General features: G+C 40.4%; 1 protein-coding gene across 3 annotated transcripts in view; it reads left to right on the top strand.

Moving 5' to 3' along the window:
• LOC108712890 (high affinity cAMP-specific and IBMX-insensitive 3',5'-cyclic phosphodiesterase 8A) overlaps positions 1–24,849 on the top strand; it is a 150,634-nt gene that overhangs the window by 27,596 nt on the left and 98,189 nt on the right. The window contains exon 1 of one of the 3 annotated variants that reach the window (XM_018255391.2): positions 11,516–12,892. The exons of 1 other annotated variant lie outside the window; for it this stretch is intronic. In XM_018255391.2, the coding sequence (XP_018110880.1) occupies positions 12,728–12,892 (165 nt within the window). In that variant the 5' untranslated portion in view covers positions 11,516–12,727. Of the gene's footprint in view, positions 1–11,515; positions 12,986–24,849 lie in introns of those variants that run through there. One more of the 3 variants, XM_018255390.2, reaches the window with a different exon arrangement.

The raw sequence follows: 24,849 nt of genomic DNA, 5'->3' as shown, positions 1-24,849 counted from the left end.
AGTGCTATTATACACACTGTGTGCTGCTATTAGTTCTATATTTGTATATAAAAGCAAAACACTACATACATGGATAGCTCTAGCTACCAAATATCCATTAGTTTAAAAACTGCGGCATAGTTCACGTACAGAAATTATAAGGTAGTAATTTTTTAACACCTTATAAAAGGGGAAATCCAGCCAAAATGAAAGAAAAATATACTGTAATTCTAAGGAAGTTTTCAATATACTGTACAGTAAATCAAAATTTCAGCTGATTTTAAAGTTACAAGGTAAGGGATCCGTTATCAGGAAACCTGTTATCCAGAAAACTCAGAATTATGGAAAAGTCGTATCCCATAGACTCCATTTTCTACAAATAATTAAAATTTGTAAAAATGGCCTTTTATCTCTGTAATAATAAAACAATACTTTGTACTTGATCCCAGCTGAGATAAAATTAATCCTTACTGAAGGCAAAACAAGCCTATTTGGCTTATTCAATCTTTGAATGTATGAAGATCCAAATTACAGAAATATCTGTTACCTGGAAAACCCCAGTTCCTGGGCATTCTGAACAACAGGTGCCATACCTGTAATTGTCAATGAAAGCAGTATTTGATTGCCCCTGTGTGTTCTGAAACAATATTAGCAGGTCGGTTCTCAACAAGCTGGTTTTTGCTTCCTTGTTTCAGAAAATATAAACAGCCAGACAGATACTGCTTTAAATTAGCAATTGCACTTACGAATAACTTAAACATTATCTTAAATGTTTATTGTATTTTAAGAAAATTTGCTAAGAAATGCATTTTGTTACTTTCCTTTTAAAAGGTGACATGTATAAATAATTTCAATGGCATACTGTTTGTGGTCCCTCTTATTTTATGTAGGTAGCATTATCATTTTAAAATAACATAGGCAAAGATTAAAGTGCCAGTGGGTTAAAGAAAATAATAATTAAACATGTTTGTGAGTCCTGATAGGTTTCCCTGTCTCCTGTTGTATTCTGCCTTCCCTATGCTCCGTTTGCACCACTGCAAATGGGCAGGCCCACCACCAGTTTTCCTAGTATGGGAATCATGTATGGGCTTCTCCTGTAGGTGTACTCCCTGGCCCAGAAACAAAACCAGTGCCACAGAGGCCCTCAGTGGTTGCCATCAAAAATGGGCTTCACCTGATTTAACCATGATGCCTGAAAGCAAAATCCTTGCCAGCTTGGCTCCCAGTAGTTGCCCTCACACAGTTCCAGGGCCTTCTAACCACCACATAGGACCAGCATTACCACCACTCTTCCCGGATTCTCAGTTTTAGTACTGACTTGCTAACCCTAGATTAGGGAGGGAGTATGGGAGAAAGATCACATATTAATTACAGTATGATGGCATGTTACCCACATAGCCCTTATGGGGCTTCTTCTGTATTCACTGCACTCACACTGCCTCTTATTTGCTACCCAAACAGATCTTTAGACATGCTGTGATGAACTTGAAGTCTGCCTAAATTTAAAGCATTGATGGGGTGGGGGTGGCGGGAGTTGAGAAAGAAAAAGTTTCACAACCTCTGCTGTAAAGTAAGTACAGTGACTGCATATATACAAAATAAAACAGTGGCCATATACACTGAGCCACAGGCTTCATATTGATTTGTTAAGCTGTATAAATTGCACATTATGCAGTTTGATAATGTGTGCAAACAAGAACTGGAATAAAACCATGCATAAAGTCTTAGGGGCACATTTACTAAGGGTCGAAGTGAATTGGAAGTGAATTTTCGAATTCAACAACTTCGAATTTTGAAGTAATGTTTGGGTACTTCGACCATCGAATAGGTCAAAATTAGATTCGAATTGAAAAAACTTTGAATATTCGAAGAACTGTCTCTTTAAAAAACACTTTGCCACCTTAAACCTGCCGAATTGCTATTTTAGCCTATGGGGACCTCCTAGAACCTATAGCCAGTATTTGGCTAAGTTTTTAGAAGTCAAAGTTTTTTTTTTTGAAAATCGCTCGATCGAACAAATTGTTCGAATTGTTCGATTCGAACGATTTGAATTTGATCGAAAACGGCTAAATTAACTCAAAAAAAAAACTTTGACTATCGAATTTCTACAATTCGATGGTCGCATTTCGAAGTTTTACCACTTCGAAATTAGACCCTTGGTAAATGTGCCCCTTAATGTTATTTATAAAAAGATTTTAAGTGGCTTTAGCCTTTTTACATAAGTGTTTTCAAGAGCAAACCTTTTTGTGTGCCCTTAAACAAGTCATTTACAGTAGCTGTAGTGGCATAAGCTTATAGTGATGTTTTAAATAAATATTGAAATAATTGAATGAATAGGCAAACTATGGAACGACTACAGAATTAGTTACACATTTATTTGAGTTGAGTAGCTTATTAACTCATCGGCATATTGGGACGTTATATGAAAATGAATACTGGATAAACAGTTTGGACGGAACAATTTTATTAACTAGAAAATCACTTAAGCTGAAATAAACATTCCATAATTGCATTTTAAACAGGCTTGACAATCGTTCTAGCTGTATCGGACACGGTGGTGATACGCAGAGTGTTTGTTAAAGGGATTCTGTCATTTTTATGGTGTAGTTTTTATTTCTAAATTACAGTTTTCATTACAAATAATTCACTCTACCATTTTATTCTTGAACTACTTAGTGTATTTTGTTAGCTGTAATATTGGTGTGTAGGCAGCAATCCTGTGCTTTCAGAAAGAGCTAGCTCTTCAGATAAGCTTTCAGATAAGCTATAGTTTCTCTTACTCAATGTAACAGGATGAGTTGCTGTGGGACTTTTTACTGCTGAGTGCTCTTATCATATCTACCAGGGAGCTGTTCTCACTGATTTTATGTCAGTGAGCTGTTATTTGATTAGTTTTGTTCTGTTCATAGGCAGCAGTGCAGAAGTAAAGAGTGAAGTTAATAAGAACACAAGTTACATGGCTGAGGGCACTAGGGAGATTGACAACATATTTACACCCATCTCCGATTTCAAACTGTGAAAGATTCTGCTGGAGCAGCACTATTAACTGATGGTTTTCCTATGACAGAATCCCTCTAAGGCAAGGGTCCCCAACCTTTTTTACCCGTGAGCCACATTCAAATTTAAAAAGAGTTGGGGAGCAACACAAGCATGAAAAATGTTCCTGTGGATGCCAGATAAGGGCTGTGATTGGCTATTGGTAGCCCCTATGTGGACTGGCAGCCTATAGGAGGTTCTTCTTGGCACTATACTTAGTTTTTATGCAATGTAAACTTGCCTCCAAGCCTGGAATTCAAAAATAAGCGCCTGCTTTGAGGACACTGAGAGCAACATCCAAGGGGTTGGAGAGCAACATGTTGCTCACGAGCTAATGGTTGGGGATCACTGCTCTAAGGAGACACTGACGCTCTTTCCAATGCACTAGTAGCTTATTGCCTCATGGGGTGAAGGAAGAGGCATGCTCCAAGTTTTATACAGCATTTTTTAATAGAATAAAATAGGCAACTCCTATATTGAGTCGTATGTGTATAATATTCATTTGGTTGCATGGAATATAACTGTCTGCAGGAATGAACACTTTGATCACGGCAGTTCTCACTCAGCAGACCCCAGCAATAAAAAGCTCCCATGTATCATAACACTTAAGATATATACAGTATGTACTGGCTACAACTTATGCGTACAGCTGCTAATTGAGTGATAAGCCAGAAACCAGAATACCCAAAGGAAAATACAAATAGCTCCATTTACAATTACAGGAAGATACAGTCTGAAGGCAGAAATAATGTAGCTGTTGCTAAATTGTAGCCTAAATCCTTTACGTTTGCCAGTATTACAGAAATCGTGTTTCCAGGCAGATAATTAACACACACAAAGTGCCTCTTGTTTTTATTCACAAGGTACAAGTTTGTTTTAAGACACATGTGATGGATGGTGTGGCTGACAAGGTAAATGACGTCAGCATTTTGCTACAGGCTGTTTTGTATGTTAGTCAGCTCTGCTATGATACAGTAGGTGACACACTGGGAAAAATTTTGGTTGGAGAAGTACTGTCATTTTTATAATACCTGCATGCTTAGAAAGTTTGGTAAATGAGTTCAGCTTGTCAGCAATATAAAATGAACATGTATTACACAGCAATGTTCCTGCATAGTAAAGTTTTAGCGTGGCTTTATGAACCCAGTGCAATTCACTATGTATTGTTTTCTCCCAGAATCCAAGCTTTAAAGTGGGCACCTGCTACAGGCTTGTTCATTTTTACTACAATGCTGCTCAGAGATGCCTTTGGCTGATTTACCAATGACAGAAATAAAACCATGAACACCATTGGCTAATGTCTAGCATGCATTTTTGGTCAAAATCGGCCCCACGTGCACGTTAACAGGCAGATGCCATGATTTACCACCCCTTTTTGTGCTGTTGGAAAACAGGGTGGCTGCCTGGCTGGTAGTGGATTGACATTTATACACTGAGGAGAACACATGTGGCATAAACCATAGTAAGCATCAAGCTATTTATGTAAAGTCTGCAATTTCATTGTTTTATATGTGTCAGAAATTTGCACAAATAATGCTTGATTAAAAATTAATTTGTAAAAATAAAAGATGATGCTGTCAGCAGTGCATTTGTAGATACCTAGACACTGCCCTAATTACATCTATCCCTGCACACCACCTATCCTATCTGATTGGCCTCAGCTCCATTGCTGGACTTTGGGGGTGGGGGCTTTAAAAATTTTATTATATACAGGGGCAACCTTCATAAGCTGATGCCGTATGCATAGACCCTCGGGTACATATCTAAAAAAATACAGCCCAGCCCTTTAAAAACAAGTTGCTTTATGGCTACAGCATATACATTTTCCATATGATAATATGAACGTTACTTGAATACAGTATATCAAATTATTTCAACCAAGAGTTTTGTTTGGTTTCTCCAGTATGGAATTTCAGCAGCAAACTAGGGTCCTAGCAACTAGGTAACAGTTTTATTGAGATATGCTGGAATATTAACTGAAAAAGAAAAAATAACAATAAAATTATAGCCTTAAAGAGCATTTTTTCCATTAAAGTAAGGGTGACACCTCTCTTAAGCTGGCCATAGACTGGTAAATTTAAGATGTAAACTCAGACGGTGTTGGCAGCTTATCATGCATGGGCTCTACTCTACAGGCATCTGTTTGAGATGTTTGAAAATCCTATCATGGTATGGACTGCAAGGGACCTCCTCGGTAGCCTGTGTTGACCTCCCTTATGATCCAATTTTCAGCCCGAGAGCCATACGAGTATCTCACCTCAATATGTCCCAGCATATAGATTTTTTTTATTTATAAACTCACTTTACATTAAATATTCAACATATTCTAAACAATTCATTGATCATGAAAAAAATCAAATCACAAAAAAAACCCACCCACATCCCAACAGCCCGCAGAGTCCATCATACATTCTTTCATATTCTGATCTGTATCGATTCTCCCAGGCTACAGAAAGCTGCACCTCCAGCCTCTTCCCAGCATATAGGAGGCCATATGGGGCAAAGATCTGCTTGTTTGGTGACCTCACCAAACAAACGGATCCTTAGGCGCATGGCTACCTTTAGTTAAATGATAGTGGACTAAAATACCTACCCATTACAGCAAAAATATTGTTGTCCCCCACAGATGTCTTGAATTAAAATGATTACTCTTTGCCCAGTGATGGATAACTATTATGAAAGGTGAAATGAGACCATTTAAATATGATCTGGCTGATCATATTTGTATTGTAACTTATGACTTAAATGTATTGCTCTTTAACTTGTTTAATGGACTCTGAAGATTGCTGCCTGCCTTACCTTTGGCCTGTTAAATTGATCTTGTAATCACTATCCCCGTCCTCTTGACAACTGCTTGCCCATACACAACCAAACCTTCAAGCACGGATTCTCCTTGCACGTCCCTCCCAGACATTTAGCACAACTAGAACATTCATAAAATAGGAAAAAGCCCAAGCAGATACCCCTGCAAAGTGTGTTTATTTACAAAACATATTTCAGGTGTCAAGCCCTTTATCACACTTGATAAAGGGCTTGACACCGAAACATGTTGTGTAAACAAATGCACTTTGCAGAGATAACTGCTTGGGATTTTTTCTATGTTATCCCTTATTCTTGAAATCAAGAGAGCAAAGATCATTACCAATCTTGATGGAGTGCTTGAAGTCATATTCACATCCATCATGAATGAAGCATTACTTTAAACAATTATAATAGTGGTGATGTGTCCTTTTGGCCAATAAGTGCATCTCCTGTATTTCAGAACTTTATTAATTATGTTCTTTGAGGCCTCCTCCATTTATATTTCATTATCAGACTGGATGATATCCTGGTTTACTCAACCCCAGAAGAGGGTGACTTTAGTCATGTATAACAGAAAATCATCTGTACACCTGAAAAGTGTTCCTTTAATTAGTCCAAAATATATGTTCCTGGAATCATGATCTCCACTGAAGGCTCTGATGTAAATTCCTTCACCATTAGAGATACATTGTACAGATAATAAAATTAATTAGAGTGGGTTGTTAATAGTCCAGGGGTCTGGATTCAGTCAGGTCACATGACTGTGTGACCTGAAATCTGACCCCTGGATCGAACTGGGGCCACGAGGCCCAATCCCCCTTGCCCGCCGACGTGTGCCATACCGCCATTGCGCATGAGTGCGTACTGAGGGTTTCTTCGCGATTGCACATGCACTGGTTTTTTTTGCCGCGACCTGCAGATTTTTGCAGGGAGAAGGTCTGGGACGGCAGGGGACGAGTCCGACCCTAAATTAAGGCCCTGTCTTAATGTGCTAAATAACTCTATACATTTGAATTCATATATTTTCCGTTCTCGTTCAATTTTAAAGTTCGCTTTTATTAGAATTAAGACCTTCATATCTTGAAGAATGTGATTTTGCCTGCAGAAGTGTTGCCCCATTGGTGTATCACATGATTTGGTCTTGATCTTATGTCTGTAATGGTTCATCCTTGTGCGTAATTTTAGTCCTGTTTAGCCAATGTATATGCCTCCTGTAGAGCACCTAGTACATGTAATCATGTATACCACATTGGATGAAGCACACGAATAATAGTCCCGAATGGTGCAGACTTTTTGTGTATTTGGTATAACAACTTAACAGGATGTATTTGCAGGTTTCACATCTGTTGCAGGGAAATGTATCTACTTTAGTTGTAAAGAAGAGCACTTCTGACAATCATTTTCTCAGGATTAGGTGCTTGTCTATAAGAGAAGAGAGGTAGTTCTGGAATATTTCTTTTAGTCTGGTATCTGCATGCATTAAGAGCCAGATGTGGGTACGGACCTGGGCCGGCGGGGCCCACAAGAGCCAGGGCCTACTGGGTTTTTTCCTGGTGCCCCACTGGCCCAGGTTGCAGGTCTCTGGCTACTTTTCTACTAATGTTCAATTGTGGATTGTAGGTAACTACAATAGGTACTGTTGTTTTTTGTCTTTTCTTTGTTTTCCAAAAGTGTGTCTCTAGGTTTTTGAGTTGCTCTGCAGATTTGATCATCAATAACTTGTGGATGGTATCCCTGATTAACAAAAGTTTTCCGTAAGGAATGGAGATGTTTATTTCTGTCATCCTGGAAATTCATACACACGGGTTTCCACACCAAAATCTGCTTTGTGTGCCTGCACCCAGGCCAATGCAGTAGTTCTGGGTGCAGTTGAAGAAGGCTGATGCCAACATAGGGGCTGATTCTCAACAAGCTGAAAATCAGCCTGATGTGGCATTAGCCTAAGCCAGATATATTTGTTGGCCACCCGTGTCTCTGTTTGCTCAGTCTATGCCAAGCGAGAACTCCTTATGCCTTGACATGTGGCTTACCTCAACTACTTTTCATTCCTAAATGACCATAGACTGATATTTCTCTGGACTTTATTAATGCTTCAAGCCATGTGATGACAAAATAATCTTGTGCCTGCATGGTATTCCTTCATATGTCTCAGAACACAGAGCACAATTTCTTTCCAAGTTCTGGAGGGCCATATGATAATTTATTGGGAGTTCAACTAAACGTTTTTCCTGGGAACCATCAACAGAGCAATAGACATACAGAGAGAACCAATCCATTTTTTAAGCAGTTTCTTTGTTGTTTCAGTTTCCCTAATCAGGATAACTGAGCCTAAACGCCTTCCAAATGTGACCTAAATTATACTTCTTTATCATTTGTGTCAACAGTCTCCCCCCAGCTGCCTTACCTTTTACTTCTTTTACAGTCGATGCTCTGCAGCCAAACCTTAGTATATTAATCAAATTAGTGGTAACATTTTCATGATGAAGGAACTCCATTGTGAGGTAATTTATATTCTGGTTATCAAGGCTAATTCTGTTGTACACACCATCAGGCAGGCCCCATGCTCAAGCCAATAGGCTGTTAACTAGAGGGGCAAAGACATCAGTTGAAATGGTATTATACAAATTTTTTGACCTTTTCAAAATGTCCTGCTAGGAGTTTGTCTTTATCCAGGATGGGTTTGAAACTCATCCTGTCAAAAGTTCTTGGGTGGGTACAATAGCTATTCAAAACACGTTTTTTTGTTTGTCAATTATAGAAATGTTATCATGGGTTTCCTCAATTCACCACATTTACAAGGACAATCATTGCCATACTTTTTGCTAAAAATATATGAACTCCTAAAGGTATAGCATATATTTGTTAACTTAAAGTCCTTTGTTCTTACTCAGGGTCTGGTTTATCCTGACATTCTACTTACTCACTGTCTTGGACCCTGTGCCAAGCCCTGCACAAGCCCTTCTGTAAAGGTCTGTTTAACCTAAAACAATCTGAATATAATCACTGAATATGAACTACAAGGTTTCTTTATGCCCAAAGGACTTAATGCCCATCTGGGTAGTTGGACACGTTTTGTTTTTTAAATTTGTCATCTTCGTTCCAAGAACATCAAAGCTAATGCTTTTCCAGATCCTTTTATTTTGAATTATCTGATTTCCCCCCTCCCCATTATTTCCTAGAATGCATCATTGCTCATGTCCTCAATTCTTTTAAATAAGATTGTTCTTAAATCTTTGGTTCTTAAACTTTAGAATTGGCTCATTCTTATAAACTGTCTAATCATCCAGATGTCTGAAAGAGTTTGCACTTGGCACAGCTATAATTGCTGGATTTCTTTGTCTCAAGATATATCTGAATTTGTCTTGTATTTAACTCTTTTTGTTTCTTCTCGAGCCTCTTCCTGGTTGTTCCTAATCGGATATCCCCCTGGAATTAATTGTTGCGATTCCTAAGCCTGGGTGCATCTGAAACTCAGAGATCAATATATTTCAGTGATGAAGCATTTCATTCCTCTCAATTTAATCTTCTATCTTTTCTACTGAAAACTACCTGAATATTCCCAAAATAAATATTTTGTTTGCATGCAAGTTGTTTTTGCATTTTTTCTGACCATGGAGTACAATATATCTCCAAGTTTTGGAGAGGCCTTTTAAAGTTTATGGGGAAAAATACAATTCTCCTCAGCCTATCATGCTCAGAGTAACTGGCTCACAGATACAGTACAACAAAAAACTCCAACAATATATTCATTGTTTATTTCCAAGAAACAAGAAATTGGGTGGAACTCTTTCCTTGAACTGAGTCTGACTGAAATAGGTCACCACAAGTTGTCACTTCTCTTGTCTACAGACTTCAATCCACCTTTTTCTTCTTCTGACTCCTTTAAAGCAGAACTAGCACCTGCTGCTAAATTTTTAGTTCAAAATTTCAATTGTTTTTGGGCCAATGTACAAGGCTGTCACAAATCTGCTGATGAACATGGTCATTGCACTGGACTGATCCCATTTACTTTGTGACAATTGCCCATACGGGTGGCTGAACTCACGTGTGAGACAGGTGTTGCTCAGAAACACAGCACTGCATTTCCAAATGCCATGAAAGTATAAGAGGGCAAATTTGATTGCTGTGCCCCCCAATCACAGAGCTACTAAATGCCACATGTGCCATTGCCCATATGGTGGGAGGGCTGTCAGCCTCAAAGTACCAGGGCAGAGGTTGGTGGAATATTCTGCTGAATTGAAACAATTTTGCAAGGAAAAAAAAAACAAAAACGTTAATGCTCACCTGCTCATATAATGCCAACTCACTTTAGTGAAGAAATATCCAGTAAGGCACAATTTGCCACATGTGCGGAGTCCACTCCATAAAATAAACCCTAAAGCAGACCCTGTGAATTTAGGGGGCTTGGACAAAAAGGCAGCTTAGATCTGGCCTTTGGGTCTGTATGGTTCCACCTTGCCCCCTTATTTCTTGCTGCATCCAAGTGAATTTGCATGGGGGGGGGGAGTTGGCAAGTAGGGGGCTGTACACAGATCATCCTTGGTGGAGGAGGCTTCAGCTATAAAACATTATACTATTGTTTTTGGGGCCCCTTACATTCTGAAAGAATATTTTCATAAACATTAAATGATATGTATTGATTGGTACCCCATGGGCACTTCCTATACCTTCTGGGCCCCCCTATACCTTCTTCGCTGGGGACAAGTGGGGGCGGTGTGTAGATCATCTCTGGTGGAGGAGGCTCTGGTTAACGCTACTGCTTTTCGGGCTACCCTTAAACTCTGCAAATAAGACCTTTTTCATAAAATGACATGTATTGGTTGGTACTCCATGGGTCTTTATATCTTCTAAATACCCCCTATACCTTCTGAGCCCCCCTATCTCTTCTGAGCTGGGGAGCTGGCAAGTGGGGGCTGTGTGCAGGTCATCTCTGGTGGAGGAGGCTCTAGCTAAGGCTACTGCTTTTCGGGTCCCCAGAAACTCTGCAAATAAGACATTTTTCATAAAACAAGTGACATGTATTGGTTGGTACACCATAGGCACTTCCAATACCTTATACCCCCCCAGTGTCGGAGTAGGATGCTAGGGGCCCACCAGAAAATCTTTGCTGAAGGCCCACTTTCCAAACTATTATACCTCCTCTCCTCGCTCAACCTCTTTATTCTCCTAGTCTTGTTTCTCTAAATACTATTCTTCTATTATTAAGACTCATTGTTCCCATAAAGAAATAGGGAATGACCATGAAATAGGCCAAATAGTGAGAAGCAAGAGGCCCACTGACACCTGGGCCCATCGGGAGTTTTCCTGGTATCCCAGTGGGCCAGTCCAACACTGGACCCCCCAGGTCCGGACTGGCAAACTGTGGGTTCTGGCAAATGCCAGAGGGGGTTGCTATAAGGTGCCATAGAAAGTCACTATTTAGTGGGCTAGTGGGGGCTGATTGGGCCTCTGTGTACCTGAAATGCCAGGGCCTATTTTAATTCTCAGTCCAACACTGGACCCCCCTATACCTTCTGGGTCTCCTTATAACTGCCATTGAAAGCAGCCGCTGTTGTTGCTCTGTCTATAATTTATCCAGCCTCCTTCCATACGTGTGGCAAGACTTCATAGTTCGACAGCTCTGCCAGTATCCACGAGTCCAGATGAAGGAGCAGGTATAGGTGTTAGCGGTGATGCGTGCGGCTGCGGCAGCAGCAGAAATGATCTCCCAGTACCGAGATTTAAATCTCCCTCCCCAGCTGGGACCCGCCCACTTCACTTCTCGGCGCCTCTCATTCGCTGCCCGCAGCCAATTTGCATTGACGTCAGTAAAGGCTGGAGGTCAAGCTCTGCTCTCGCTTTATTGGATGTGCCTCTGTCAAAGCGGCGCTGAAGAATTAGAAGGGTGAAAAAAATCTGGCGCGGGAGGGAGGGCAGAGACGTGGGAAGAGAGGAAAGGTGCATTGGGAGAGGGGAAGCCTGGGCTCGGAGCTGCGGCAACACTGCGGGCTGGAAGGCAAAGGAGAGCCGGGCTGCGCATACAATCACTGCATTCAATCACCAGCTCGCCATATTCATTGGTAGGGGAGCCCCGGTGTGACTCCGGCATCTGTGTCCCTCGGTTCCCGGGCAAGCGGCTCCCATCCGGCGCGGCACATGTTTTCCGTGTAATCCCGCGTATGGGGTCGGCATCTCGGCTATGTGCCCCCTGTTAAAGCTGCAGCTTTTTCCCTGCGATCTTCTGGGGCTCGGGGAGGGGGAATCTTCCTGTTGCCAAGAGGAGCGGGTGTGCGAATGTAAATAAGCCTCTTCCTCCTCCTCCTCCTCCTCCTCCGCTGCTGCTGCTGCTGGATGATAATGATGGTGATGAGGAGGAGTCACAGGGTCCCTACGAACACTTTGTAGCTCCGGAGGGGGACACTGTGCAAGATCTGTGCCTTTATTGCGCCCTCCTCTATTCACGTGCCAAGCCCCCCATCTCCGGCATTTGGAAGGATCCCATGAAACCCCCGATCTGCCACTTGTGGCCGGGGAAGGCTGAGCGCTGACTGCACAGGGCGTGGAAGGGAAGCCAAACAGCTCGCTGCATCCCCTGCCCTCCTATGCGATTAGTAGCAGCAGCCTTTCCCAGCAGTCGATGTTGCCATGCTGATGGTGCGCGGAGTCGATCGCACGAGGCAGTCGGTAAGGAGGGGAGCGATTCCGATGCCCCAGTCATCTGGGAGCTAATGCAGAAGGAGCCCATCATCCTCTGAAGGAACACCGTTTCTCCCCCAGGATCTCTTCCCATATTTCTGGTGGCAGAATGCGAGCATGACATGCCGGAGAGTGACAGGGAATCGCCGCCTGCACGACACAACTCGTCCCCATTAGGAGGAGACTGAAGCTCCAGCAGCAGCAGCAGCACCGCGTCTGGGGAATTGGCATAAGCATGGGCTGTGCTCCGAGCATCCACATCTCTGACAGCAGGGTGGTGTATCAAAGCGGCAAAGACTCCGACGATTCCAACTCCCCGCACCAGACCAACACACTGGCTCAGCAAGGCAACTCCGTGTCTGGATTATTCATTAAATCCTCTCACACATCCACTTATAAGGTGAGGGCTAATTCCTGTAGGAAGGGCACGAGGCAGGAGAACAGCTCGAACATGGAGGCAGAGATAAACAGCAGCACATCCACCAATGTAAAGGTAACACAGCCATTTAAACACCAGTACTGGCTGCACCGAGGGCCATCCCTCTCCCCCAAAAGGCTGATTATTTGCCTATTGCATTCCATTATAACTCACATCACATACACATACACTCCTGTACCAGTCATTGTATTTTGCAGTCACTCTGCTCCTCCAGCTGTTGTTGTGCCTCTCTCTTAGCTTGGAGTCAGTGACAGAACTATTGAAAATGCAGACCCTGTGGCTGCTGGGGGGGGGGGTACAGTGGGGTATTGGCTGATAAGCAGTTTCAGTAAAATGTCTTGATCTCAAAGCCCCTAAAATGATTTTGCTGCGGGGCCCATTCAACTTTCAGTTACGCCAATCTTGGAGATGTCGTTCGGCGGCAGCTGGATGACCGACAATTGGGTGTACAGTTATCCTTTGTTGATCAATATATTTATGACAGAGATATATAAATCAATGGCTGCCTCTAATTGTTTTGTTTTTAAATCATGTGACACTCCCACTGTTGATGATCTACAGTGACTAACTAGCACCTTAAGTATTAGTGGTAGACAGAACTTCAAATAATTCAGGGCATTGCTCCCTGTGCTGGGGGAACACTTTTTCTTTGCACTCTCCATGCCAACTTCCTGAGCAGAACTTCATCAGACTGCTGTCAGGGAAGTTCTTGCAAACTGCTTGGTGCAAGGGAAGTTTCTTCCCCAGCCTACTCCGAATGATCACATACAGGCCCGGACTGGCAATCTGTGAATTCTGGCAAATGCCAGAGGGGCTGCTATAAGGTGCCATAGAAAGTCAGTATATAGTGGGCTGGTGGGGACTGTTTGGGCCTCTGTTTGGGCTGATTGGACCTGTGTACTTGAAATGTCAAGGCCTATTTTAATTCAGTTCAGACCTGATTGCACACGTGTACCCTGTTTACCTACATCTTTCTAAAAGATATGACAGTGACACAATTTAACAGAGCCCCCCTTCCCCACCCCCCCAAAAAAATAGTGTGTGTGTGTGTAACCTTCTGTTCTACTCATTTGTAGCTACAGTTATTTATCTTGCACTTTCTCTTGAACAGCTAGATATTGTTTGCCATTGGGGTGTTTTCATTAATAAAGAACAGGGTTGCCAATAAGAACATTTAGGCATACCGTACAGGTATGAGGGTTTTTGCAAGAGAGCAGGGCCTACCTCTTTCTCGCCCTGACTCAAAGGCATGTTAGAGTTTTTATATGGCTGATATCTGTGTCAATGTTAAACGTCAGCAGGCAAATATTAATGTTTGTATAGGTAGTTTTTGGCACTGGCTGCTAATTGCTGAATGAAATATTTAACGTTGGAAAGAACAGCTTCTTGTTTAAAGCTGTCAGCCTGTTAGATGGATAGGAAACCAGGGAATTGGCAACATATACTGGCTTCAGACTGTCTTTCATACTGGATAGAAAGTGCGCTACAGATATTAAATGATTATGAATAGTGCTCCGAAAATTACCGTTCAGCAACGATAAAGCAAAGTATCTGTCCTTCACTGGGATTTCAGAAGAATGAGTGCAGTTTTTCAACATTCTTGTCCACATTTGGTGGTCTTTAAAGGGAAAATGAATGCTGTATATAAAAATGTTATTATGAATTTGTTTGTTTTTTCTTTGAATGAACAGCAGTATGAAAGGGCACAGTTTCCATTGCACAAATGAGCCCTCCTTTTGCATATTTGTGTTCATTTTTGTTCATGTCACATTGCTCTCCTAGCCTAGCTGTGTTAATGATAAATATGGGTGCCTATTTATTAGACCAATACAGAGTGTAATGCAGCTGCTGCATTTCTTTGCAAAATTACTTTTTAGTTTTTGGGCACGTTTCTAAATTTTATGCATGACTCGGGGAGATTACAAAGTTTCAAACTATCTACTTTGAAGCAGTCAGTAGTTTTTACCCTTTACGCTCAGAAGCCTGTGCTTCATTTATGGCCTTAGGTCTTTTAGGATCCAGACAAGAGGGGCAGGTATGTCCAGTCATGGTCAGAAGCTGGGCCTGCCAGGTAAAGCCAGCATGGCTAGTAAAGGAATATAGCTTCAACCACAAAATAATGGTTTATGACACAGCAAGCTTTTTGGTTCCCTCTAAGTGCCAGTTTGACCATTTTCATTGCTTGCAGACAATTCTATTATTCTATGTTTTGCTACTTTTTTTGAGAAACAATTAGCACATGTGCCATTCATTCTAAGAATGTGCCTAACTGTAGCTGCTTATACATGGTAAAGCTGGTTACATACATCAGTTTGTCCATGGACCCTGGTAGTTTTTTAATGACCATAGGCCTATTTTGGTGCTATCATAACCGTCACACTGGTGTTGAAAGTATAAAACTAGGTTAGCCTAGGATATACGTAAATGTAGGGGGAAATCATCCTACAATAAATGGGATGGGGGTGCTATCTGATTAGCCTAGGCTGTCATACTAGGCCTTCTGATTCTACAGCAGCTTAGTCCCACCAGGGTTGCTTCAGTGACCCTCTATTTAATCACCATATATATATATATATATGTTTATACACACCTTGAATGTCCATGTCATCGCTCTCCTGGTGTTACTATATTTTTTTAATGTGCATTAATCCTGATGGCTTATCCAGTTGCTTTTACCATAGGGTTGTTGTACCTGCAGGATGATATATGGCCCATTGTCACTAGTGCATGCTGCAGCAATAGCTTGGGCTTTAGTTTTTGTTAATTCTGCAAACATATGCAGCATCTGGGCCAGAGAATTAAGAATGAGCTCTATATTCCTCATGTGTGTCACAAATCTATATCATCTGGACCTCTATCCTTTGTATAAAAGTAAATATCACTTCACTCATCACGGTGACACGGTGACTGTGTATGTGCAATATACTGGAATACTGGAATGTACATGGCAGAACTGAGAATGGCACCTGAAATTTCAAACCTGAACCCACACATTTATGTTGAATACATTCTGACCCCTGTACAAGGCTATAAGGCCTATGGCACATGTAGTGATTTGTAAATGTTCCAGCTAAACTGTATTTACTGCAGGCCACATCATATGCTGGTACAATGTGTGCTACTACACAGTTGTGGGGGTATCTTAGGTTGTAACTCCTTGTAGTAGCAAAGATATAAAGCTTTGATGGGGAGGATCTGGCTTGGAGTGTTCTTTTTTGTATGATCATGCCCTAGTGTCAGCAATCCCTACTCCCTGGGCACTTGCACTACATTCAAGCTGGACGTTTGTACTAGCTCAATAAACAGGTATAAACTGGTGCCACTTCCAGTTGTTCCTATTTTTAAATGTCCCATTTCAGTTGTATATGTTTTATCTGAATTCAAGTCAATAATCTTTTACTTGCAGAGTGGAAATATTTCATGCCTATAACTATTCCATAGAAATAAGTTAAAAGTTGTATTTTCACATTATGTTATGAATTGTGCACTTACTGACCTTGATCTGTTCGGCAACAGAATGTCTTAGTGCTTGGTATGATAAATATTATTAAAGCAATAGTGACACTTTCCATGTTTTAAAAGAAACATGTCACTTTTCTTAAAAAGCCCCATAAACCAAAGGCTTTCCTGATGCAGGTGCTCCCCTGCCGAACCCTAGGCCAAATAACTGTCAATCTCAATCTCTATCTTTGTTTATAGTGTACTAGTGACATATTTCTGTTTAAATTAAAATGTTACTGTCCATTTAAAATTAAATGCCTCTGTGTATTCAGATATATCTGGAAGTGACAATACTAGCATCACCAAACTACTTAAAAGAACATTAATCACAAAAAAATGTATGTGTTTTAAAGCAATGAAAATATAATGTACTGTTGCCCTGCAGTGGTAAAACCGGTCTGTTTGCTTCAGAAACACTACTATAGTTCATATAAACAAGCTGCTGTCTAGCAGCTTGCATAAAACAACTCATGTGTAAAACCCAGCTTCATCTAAATAACCCATTTTTATAATAATATACTTTGTTAGTAATATGTGACATTGAGTAATGATAAATAGATATTGCCATTTTAAGAAATAATGGCCTCCTCCTGGGATCCTACAATTCACAGTGCACACAAACAAACCAAACAAACCATACATGTTAGGTAATGTGAGCCAGAGTTCTGTCTTTTGCTTCCACACTTCTTCCTGTTACAGTTAGAGTTGTAGTATTTCTGGTCAGGTGATCTCTGAGGCAGCACAGAAAATATTATAAAACGGGCAAGAGATGTAAATTGGCAATATTTTCTTAAATATATATTATAGTTTGGTAAGATTCTTTAATATGGCACTTAATATGATATAAACTATATGTTGCTTAAGTATTCATTTTGGGGTATAGTTTTCCTCTAAAGGCAAACAAACCCTATAAGAGGGTTGAAAAATGGTGTAAATGCTGCAAAGAGTATATGAAATATTGCTTTGGCTTTGGAATACCGGCATATTGCATGTGACTTATATATAACTGTAACTTAACTAACTATAACTTAATGAAAGACAACTTCCAGTTCTTTGAAAGGAGGCAGCTAAGGATATCAACTCTGCATGTTTGAATACTTCCAAGAATGATTCAAGTATGTTTGGAAGGTCATGGAAGGGTAGTTGGCATCAAAATATAATTGTATTTGAATCTGCTCATTGTAGGGGTGTTATGGTTGTAGAAATGCATGAACATCTTTTCATTGATTAATATAGAGTTATATGTACACACAGAACTCTGCATTTACAGAAAATATAGAAGGAACTATACAGTTTTGTAAGGTGTGGCCAGTCGGTCTCATCCCCATATAAAATAAAAGGCACAGCGTTTGCTGAAGTACAGTAACCCATAGCAGCATTTAAGATGTATAGTGATTGCTGACTCTATATGTAACTAGACCTTTGCATTTATATTACATTGTTAGGATGTATGTGCAAGGCTAATGGACTCTGCCTACTACCAACAGTTCCAAGGCGTTCTAATATATCAACATCACTCATTTTGCTCAGCACTATCGCAGGCGTAAACATTTATATACAGGATATTTACTTATGTGTGCGTATGCTATTCTACAGTGAATCTTAAAGGAACAATTAAAGACCCTGTAAGAAATAGCATTCAGCAATTCATACATTATGAACATTTGATATAAGTTTCATATCATGGAAAGAAGAAGGGTACAACTTTATTGGTCCGGTTATATATGGGACCCTGAAAAGCAGTATGAGCTGTGAAAAATGTAATTAAAACATTTATAATGTTTTATGTCATCAGCTGGCAGGACAAATTAAACTGCTGCTTTTGCCTAGACACCTTTAAAGGTAGTAGATATATTATTATTATTTTTAGCACATATTTATGAAACGTATTCAGCAGCATTGTACAATGGGTATATATATTAAACATATTACATACAAAATACCATTGATAACTGACGTAAGAGTTAAAAGGGGCCCTGCTGAGAAGAGTTTACAATGCAGCTGTGGTAGCAGCATATATTTTTAGAGAAAAATGCTATTACATTCATAAAATACTGCAAAAAAATAAAAGGAACAATAACATAAAAAATAAGTGTTTTAAAGGAATGTCAATATAATGTACTGTTGCCCTGCACTGGTACAACTTGTGTGTTTGATTCAGAAACACAATTATAGTTTATATAAACAAGCTGCTATGTAGCCATGGGGGCAGCCATTCAAGCACAGGATACACAGTAAAGGACAGATAAGTTCTGAAGAATCCCATTGTAAACTACAGAGATTATGTTATCTGCTATGTATCCTGTGCCTTTTCTCATTTTTCACCTTTGAATGATGTCCCCATGGCTAAACAGCAGCTTGTTATATATATAAACTATTTTAGAGTTTCTGAAGCAAATACACCAGCTTTACCAGTGCAGCAGGACAGTACATTATATTTTCATTACTTTAAAAGACTTTCATTTTTTGGTGTTACTGGTTCTTTAATAACAAAACCAAAAGTCCTTTTTCTGCACCCCAGTCATAAAAAGCATATATCCTGGAAAATCAGAAATCCCCCTGACCTTTGGTGGGAATCTGCTAGCTACAAATTATTTTGATTAATATAGGAGAGCAGAGAGGCGAAAATACAGAACCAAGTAATGTTTAAAGAGTTGGGATACAAACATTTTGGTGATTTATGCACTTGCACAGAGTCAAGGCAGTTGTAAAACTTTTTATGTATAGGCAGAGGGAATCTATCTAAAGAAGAGATCACATGCACACATCTGTGTAAGGCTGAACAGACAATGTGCAAAGCTGAAACTGCATTCATAGAAACACCTTAGCATTTTTGTTTATTGAAGTTGTAACTAGTTGAATATTTGCATTATATTCAGCTTTTTCCAACCATTTATTTCCATAATAATAGAAACAAGTAGGGGGAAACACTTCTCAGCTGTTTGAAAGCAGACTGATAGAATATGATTGATTACTATGGTTTATATTATCCTTTTAGAATACAATGTCTGTAGCACTTAAATGCTGATAGACAAGGGTCAAATGGACACCTAGGAGTATGTTTACCAAGAAATGATTTACTTATAGTCTAAAGCAAATGCTAGATGGGCTGAAATCTGCCTGCTGAAACATGCAGGCCCAGCCCACAAAGCCTATTTTCCGCCCCCACCCCCGTGGGGACGGCTTCCTCTATAGTTACACCACTGCACATGCCAAAATTAGCCTCTCTACAGGCATTAGCCTGAACCTGGAACCACGGTGTTGGCTAAGGTGCAGGCACACTCTTTAGCGCACACTTTGGCATCGGCCTAAGGCTAATGGCCCACACTGAATTTCTGCCGCTGGTGCAGTGTGATAAACATGATTCACAAGTCTGCTGTACCTATTGATGCAGCCCACACATGGAACCCAGGAAATACCCCAGTAACTCCAGGGTTCCCTGTGTAAGTACTGTAGCTGCAATTGTCCTCTATGCAGAAGGTGGGTTGGCCACATTGGTGCTGAACGCAACTATAGGGAATTTGTAGGAACATTGTTGAATACAAGTAACTTTAATGATTGTAGTCAAGACAAGCAACAAGTTGCGACTACTTTTGCACAGCCACTGTTATAGGTGCAGTTGTAAATGAGCCCTTTGTTCTAGCACCTTGCACACACTGCAGCCGATGGCTAACGTATCTGATTGGCCTGCAGTGTTCTGTAATAAAAGGTACAAAGCTTGCTACAGGTCTTATTGCCTATAGGAACCAATCAGTATGTAGTATTTATCAGTCAACAGTTAAAAAGCAAGCATCTTACTGATTGTTACGGACTACTTAACCAGAGCAAACTTTGACCCATTTATTGCAAATAGGTAGATTTTGGTTCAAAATTCCCCTTGTGTAATGTTGCAGATGGAGCACTTTCAAGTCAGCTACTACACACACACTAGTTGGCTGAATTGGCATGGTCCCCACCAGCAGAAATGTGCTTTGTGTGACAGGGGTCTTAAATGAAAACTGTAGAAAATTGGCATTTTAAAAAATAAGGGCCGCCCTTGGGAGCCTCGGATTCGCAGTGCACACAAAAAAACCATACATGTTAGGTCACATGAGCCAATTAACAGACAAAGTTCTGTCTTTTGCTCCCACACTTCTTCCTGTTAGAGTTGTTAGTTTCTGGTCAGGTGATCTCTGAGGCAGCACAGACAATATCACAAAATGGTGGTTATGTTGCCGAAATATTCATTTTGGTGTTATAGTTTTCCTTTAAAGTCAGTGGGGGGTTAATTTACCAACACTAAGCAAAATGACATTAGGGCAGTAACCCATAGACACCTATGAGATATTTGCTTTCAGTTTTTTGCCTGCAGTATACTGGTCAAATCTAATTGCAGGGTTACTAATTGGTTATTTCCCTATGGAAATGTTACCCAGTGTTTGTAAATAAGCCAAAATGGAGGGTAGTGGAGAAAATGCTGCTTTATTGCCTGACTGAAACTGGCTATACATGATCGGATTTGATTGGGTGATTTGACGGACTATCTGGGCATGCTTATATTCTCAGAAGACAGTTTAGACTAGGGGTCCCCTACCTCCTTTTTTTACCTGTGAGCCACATTCAAATGTAAAAAGTGTTGGGGACAGCACAGAGATGAAAATTGTTTCTGCGATGCCAAATAAGAGCTGTTATTGGCTATTTGTTAGCCTGTAAGTGGACTGGCAGCCTTCAGGAGGTTCTGTTTGGCAGTACACCTGTTTTTTCTGCATATTTTCTCCAAGCCAGAATTCGAAAAATAAGCACCAGCTTTGAGGCCACTGGGCTCAACGTCCAAGAGGTTGGTGAGCAACATGTTGCTCATTAGCTGCTCATTAGCCATTGGTTGGGGACAGATCATACTAAGATATCTCTGTTTAACCATATGTATGGTCAAATCTCACAATATCCATTGTTTGTTGTAGAATCTGTTCCTTAACATAAAATAACCCTCATATAAAAGTGGTATATTTTGACAAAATAAACTATATACATGTCTGGGACATTGGATTGTAGAAACATTATTAACTCTATAGATAGAAAGATAAGACAATACAGCAAAATACATCCACTGCTCTTTTTATAGACTCTAGACATATTTAGTGCTACTCTGCATAATACATTATGTTCACCTGCTTCATGAGCAGTGCTTGAAGGGGACTTCATTAAATATTTAGCATTCTGATGTGCGCATTCACCCAAATCATTTCTGCTACAGTGATTTTGTGCCACAGCATTTAGGCTGTGGCACACTGCATGTTATGTTTGCTGCTATCTGCTAAGCATCACATCCCATTTACAAGAATGGAAAAAGCAGAAATTTGCCCAGTATATGCCACAGATGTTTGTACCATTACCACCTGAACGTAAAGGGATACTGTCATGGGAATTTTTTTTTTTTTTTTAAAAATTAATCAGTTAATAGTGCTGCTCCAGCAGCATTCTGGACTGAAATCCATTTCTCAAAAGAGCAAACAGCAGTGGTGGAACTACCGGGGGTGCGAGCGGGCAAGGGCCCCCCCGGCAGCCCGTGCTCCACTGAAAATGCGGGCCGTACGTAGGGGGGCGGGGGCCCGGCTGCATGTCACGCACCAGGAACCGCCCCCTCTAGTTACGCTACTGGCAAACAGATTTTTTTATATTCAATTTTGAAATCTGACATATTGTCAATTTCCCAGCTGCCCCAAGTCATGTGACTTGTGCTCTGATAAACTTCAATCACTCTTTACTGCTGTACTGCAAGTTGGAGTGATATCACCCCTCCCTTTCCCCCCCCCAGCAGCCAAATAAAAGAACAATGGGAAGGTAACCAGATAGCAGCTCCCTAACACAAGATAACAGCTGCCTGGTAGATCTAAGAACAGCACTCAATAGTAAAAACCCATGTCCCACTGAGACACGTTCAGTTACATTGAGAAGGAAAAACAGCAGCCTGCCAGAAAGCATTTCTCTCCTAAAGTGCAGGCACAAGTCACATGACTGGGGGCCGCTGGGAAATTGACAAAATGTCTAGCCCCATGTCAGATTTCAAAATTGAATATAAAAAAATCTGTTTGCTCTTTCGAGAAATGGATTTCAGTGCAGAATTCTGCTGGAGTAGCACTATTAACTGATGCGTTTTGAATACAACTTGTTTTCCGATGACAGGATCCCTTTAAGCAGTTATGGTCCAGCCACACTCCCTGGTCTGTCTGAACCCAGTAAATAAATCTGGAGATATGTTGACAGCTTTGACTTGGACTCATATTCACTCACAAGTTTACAGGGGTAATTGCAGCCCTTTTATTCTCAATCAATAAGAATTCATTATAGTGGGTAGCATTGTTTTGCCACTCTAAGTAGCATCTTTATCCTTACTAACCAGTTGTAAATTTGAACTGTGGAAGAACTTGCTAATAACTTATACATGCTTATATAAATAATACCTACTGTGCAGAGTAACCAGTTTTCATAAGATTAATAGCATATAGTCTCATTGTAAACAACAATTGCAGTAAATTGAATATAATAACCATTATCACCAGTGACTATGCTCTGAAATACAAACTATCCTACTACGTTGCAGGTAGGCATGGGACATTTGCCCCATGCCCCTAGCGTCAGAGGGGCAAAATATAACAAAATATAGCTAAAAGTATAAATGACAAAAAAATACATTGAGATTATGCTAAACTTCAACTCTTAAATCTCACCAGCATCTGAAAGCTGTGTAGCTTTTCTGAGTTTCTGAGCTGAAGGACTGTAGGTCGGTTACCCTGATTTCTTTCCTGCCCTTTCATATAAGATTTTCAAGCTTTCTACCTTTTAGTGACAACACTGGAGGCGGAATCATTGTAAACCTCCATAACAGGTTTATTACACGTACTAAAGACTGGGTAATGGTATGGCTCCCTTACCTGGAAATGCTGTGCTTTAACATAGACTGGATAATAAAAAACCATGTTATGATAGATTTATAGCCTAGAGGAATTGCTGATTTAACTGGCTGAGCGTGACATACCCTCCCCAGAATTCCTAGCCAGTCAATTATCACAGGAGTGTTAAAGAGAGAAAGTGGATGTTTAACCTTTTGGAATAAAAAAAACTATACAGTTATTTAAAGGTATAATGCAGGTATAGGCAATTTTATCCTACCTCTCCAACTTAGATGGCTAAAGGATTCGAGGAATTGTAGTGCTGCAGCTGCTAGAGCTCTAAAATTTCCTTTTTCATTATCATGATTTACCAACCCCCCCCCCACAAAAAAATGCAGTTTCTAGTTACACAACCAACATGATTCCTTCTGTTTTTAACAAGGTGTTCTTCTTTTGTGCACTGTCAAAATAAGAAAACTGAACGTGAAAAGTAGCATTTCACTTAAGTGGCTTCTTCCGGATATTGCAACAGAGATTTTTTTTTTCAAAAGTCAAAACATAAAGACAGAAACAATCATTTTTCCCCCCTTAAGAATGCATGCAGAGTATTTCTGTCAAGAGTTTTCTTATCCTCTGAGAAACTGCTACCCTAATTGTAATTGTGTTTGTTGTTTAGTGTGTGTGTTTCTCCTTTTATAATCTGCGTTCTATGAAAATGTCGCCTTACATATGCATTGTTGTCATAATAGCCCTGTGACATATCGGCTGGGAGGTTCCAGTGTATGTATGTAGTATTGCTTTGGGTAGGTCAGCTGTTTAACAAAAGGGATATAGAGGTGAAATCAAGCAGCAGCTTCTGGCTAAATTTTTTTTTTTATTAAAGTATTGTGAGATAGGAGTACGACTAACCCCAGTGCAGGATATACTTTACCCAATGGTCTGTTTCAGCAGAGCGCTATTCTATAGATGTGAGGTTGAAAGGCTAATTTACAAAACCGGGCACACATGCTAGTTGCAGATGGGATTGGGTGTTCCGACTTGCAGGTGGTGTAGTAACAAGGGCCTGGACTAGGGGTAGGCTGCATACGTCCCTAGTACCCCCCAATCTTTGCACTTGCACGTGCCTCTTCTGCCTACCCCTAGTGCTGGTCCTGCATGTGTCCATATATGTGAATTAATGGGCTAATACCATTACTGAAACACACACTGGCTTTGACACCTTGCACACACACAAATTCAGTAAGAAAGACATGAGTTAGGATTTGCATGCAATTTACCTAATTACTATTATGCTGAAAATCTGGAAGAAAAATATTGCATTGGCAATAAAAACATCGGTCTTGATTCCAGTGCACATGCTTCTGTTTAGTGATCACTGATGGGCAGCCGGTTGCTGGATGTGATATGACTAGAGATCGGTGAATCTGACCTGTTTCGCAAAAATCTGAATCTGACCTGTTTCGCAGAAATTCACCGAAATGCATTGGTCTATGGGCGACAACATTTTTTTTAATGCACAACACATTTTTGACGTGCGACAATTTTTTT

Source organism: Xenopus laevis, chromosome 3S, assembly GCF_017654675.1.
Source record: "Xenopus laevis strain J_2021 chromosome 3S, Xenopus_laevis_v10.1, whole genome shotgun sequence".
Lineage (NCBI taxonomy): Eukaryota > Metazoa > Chordata > Amphibia > Anura > Pipidae > Xenopus > Xenopus laevis.
Note: the sequence above shows the minus strand (reverse complement) of the source record. Positions and strands in the feature narration are given on the sequence as shown.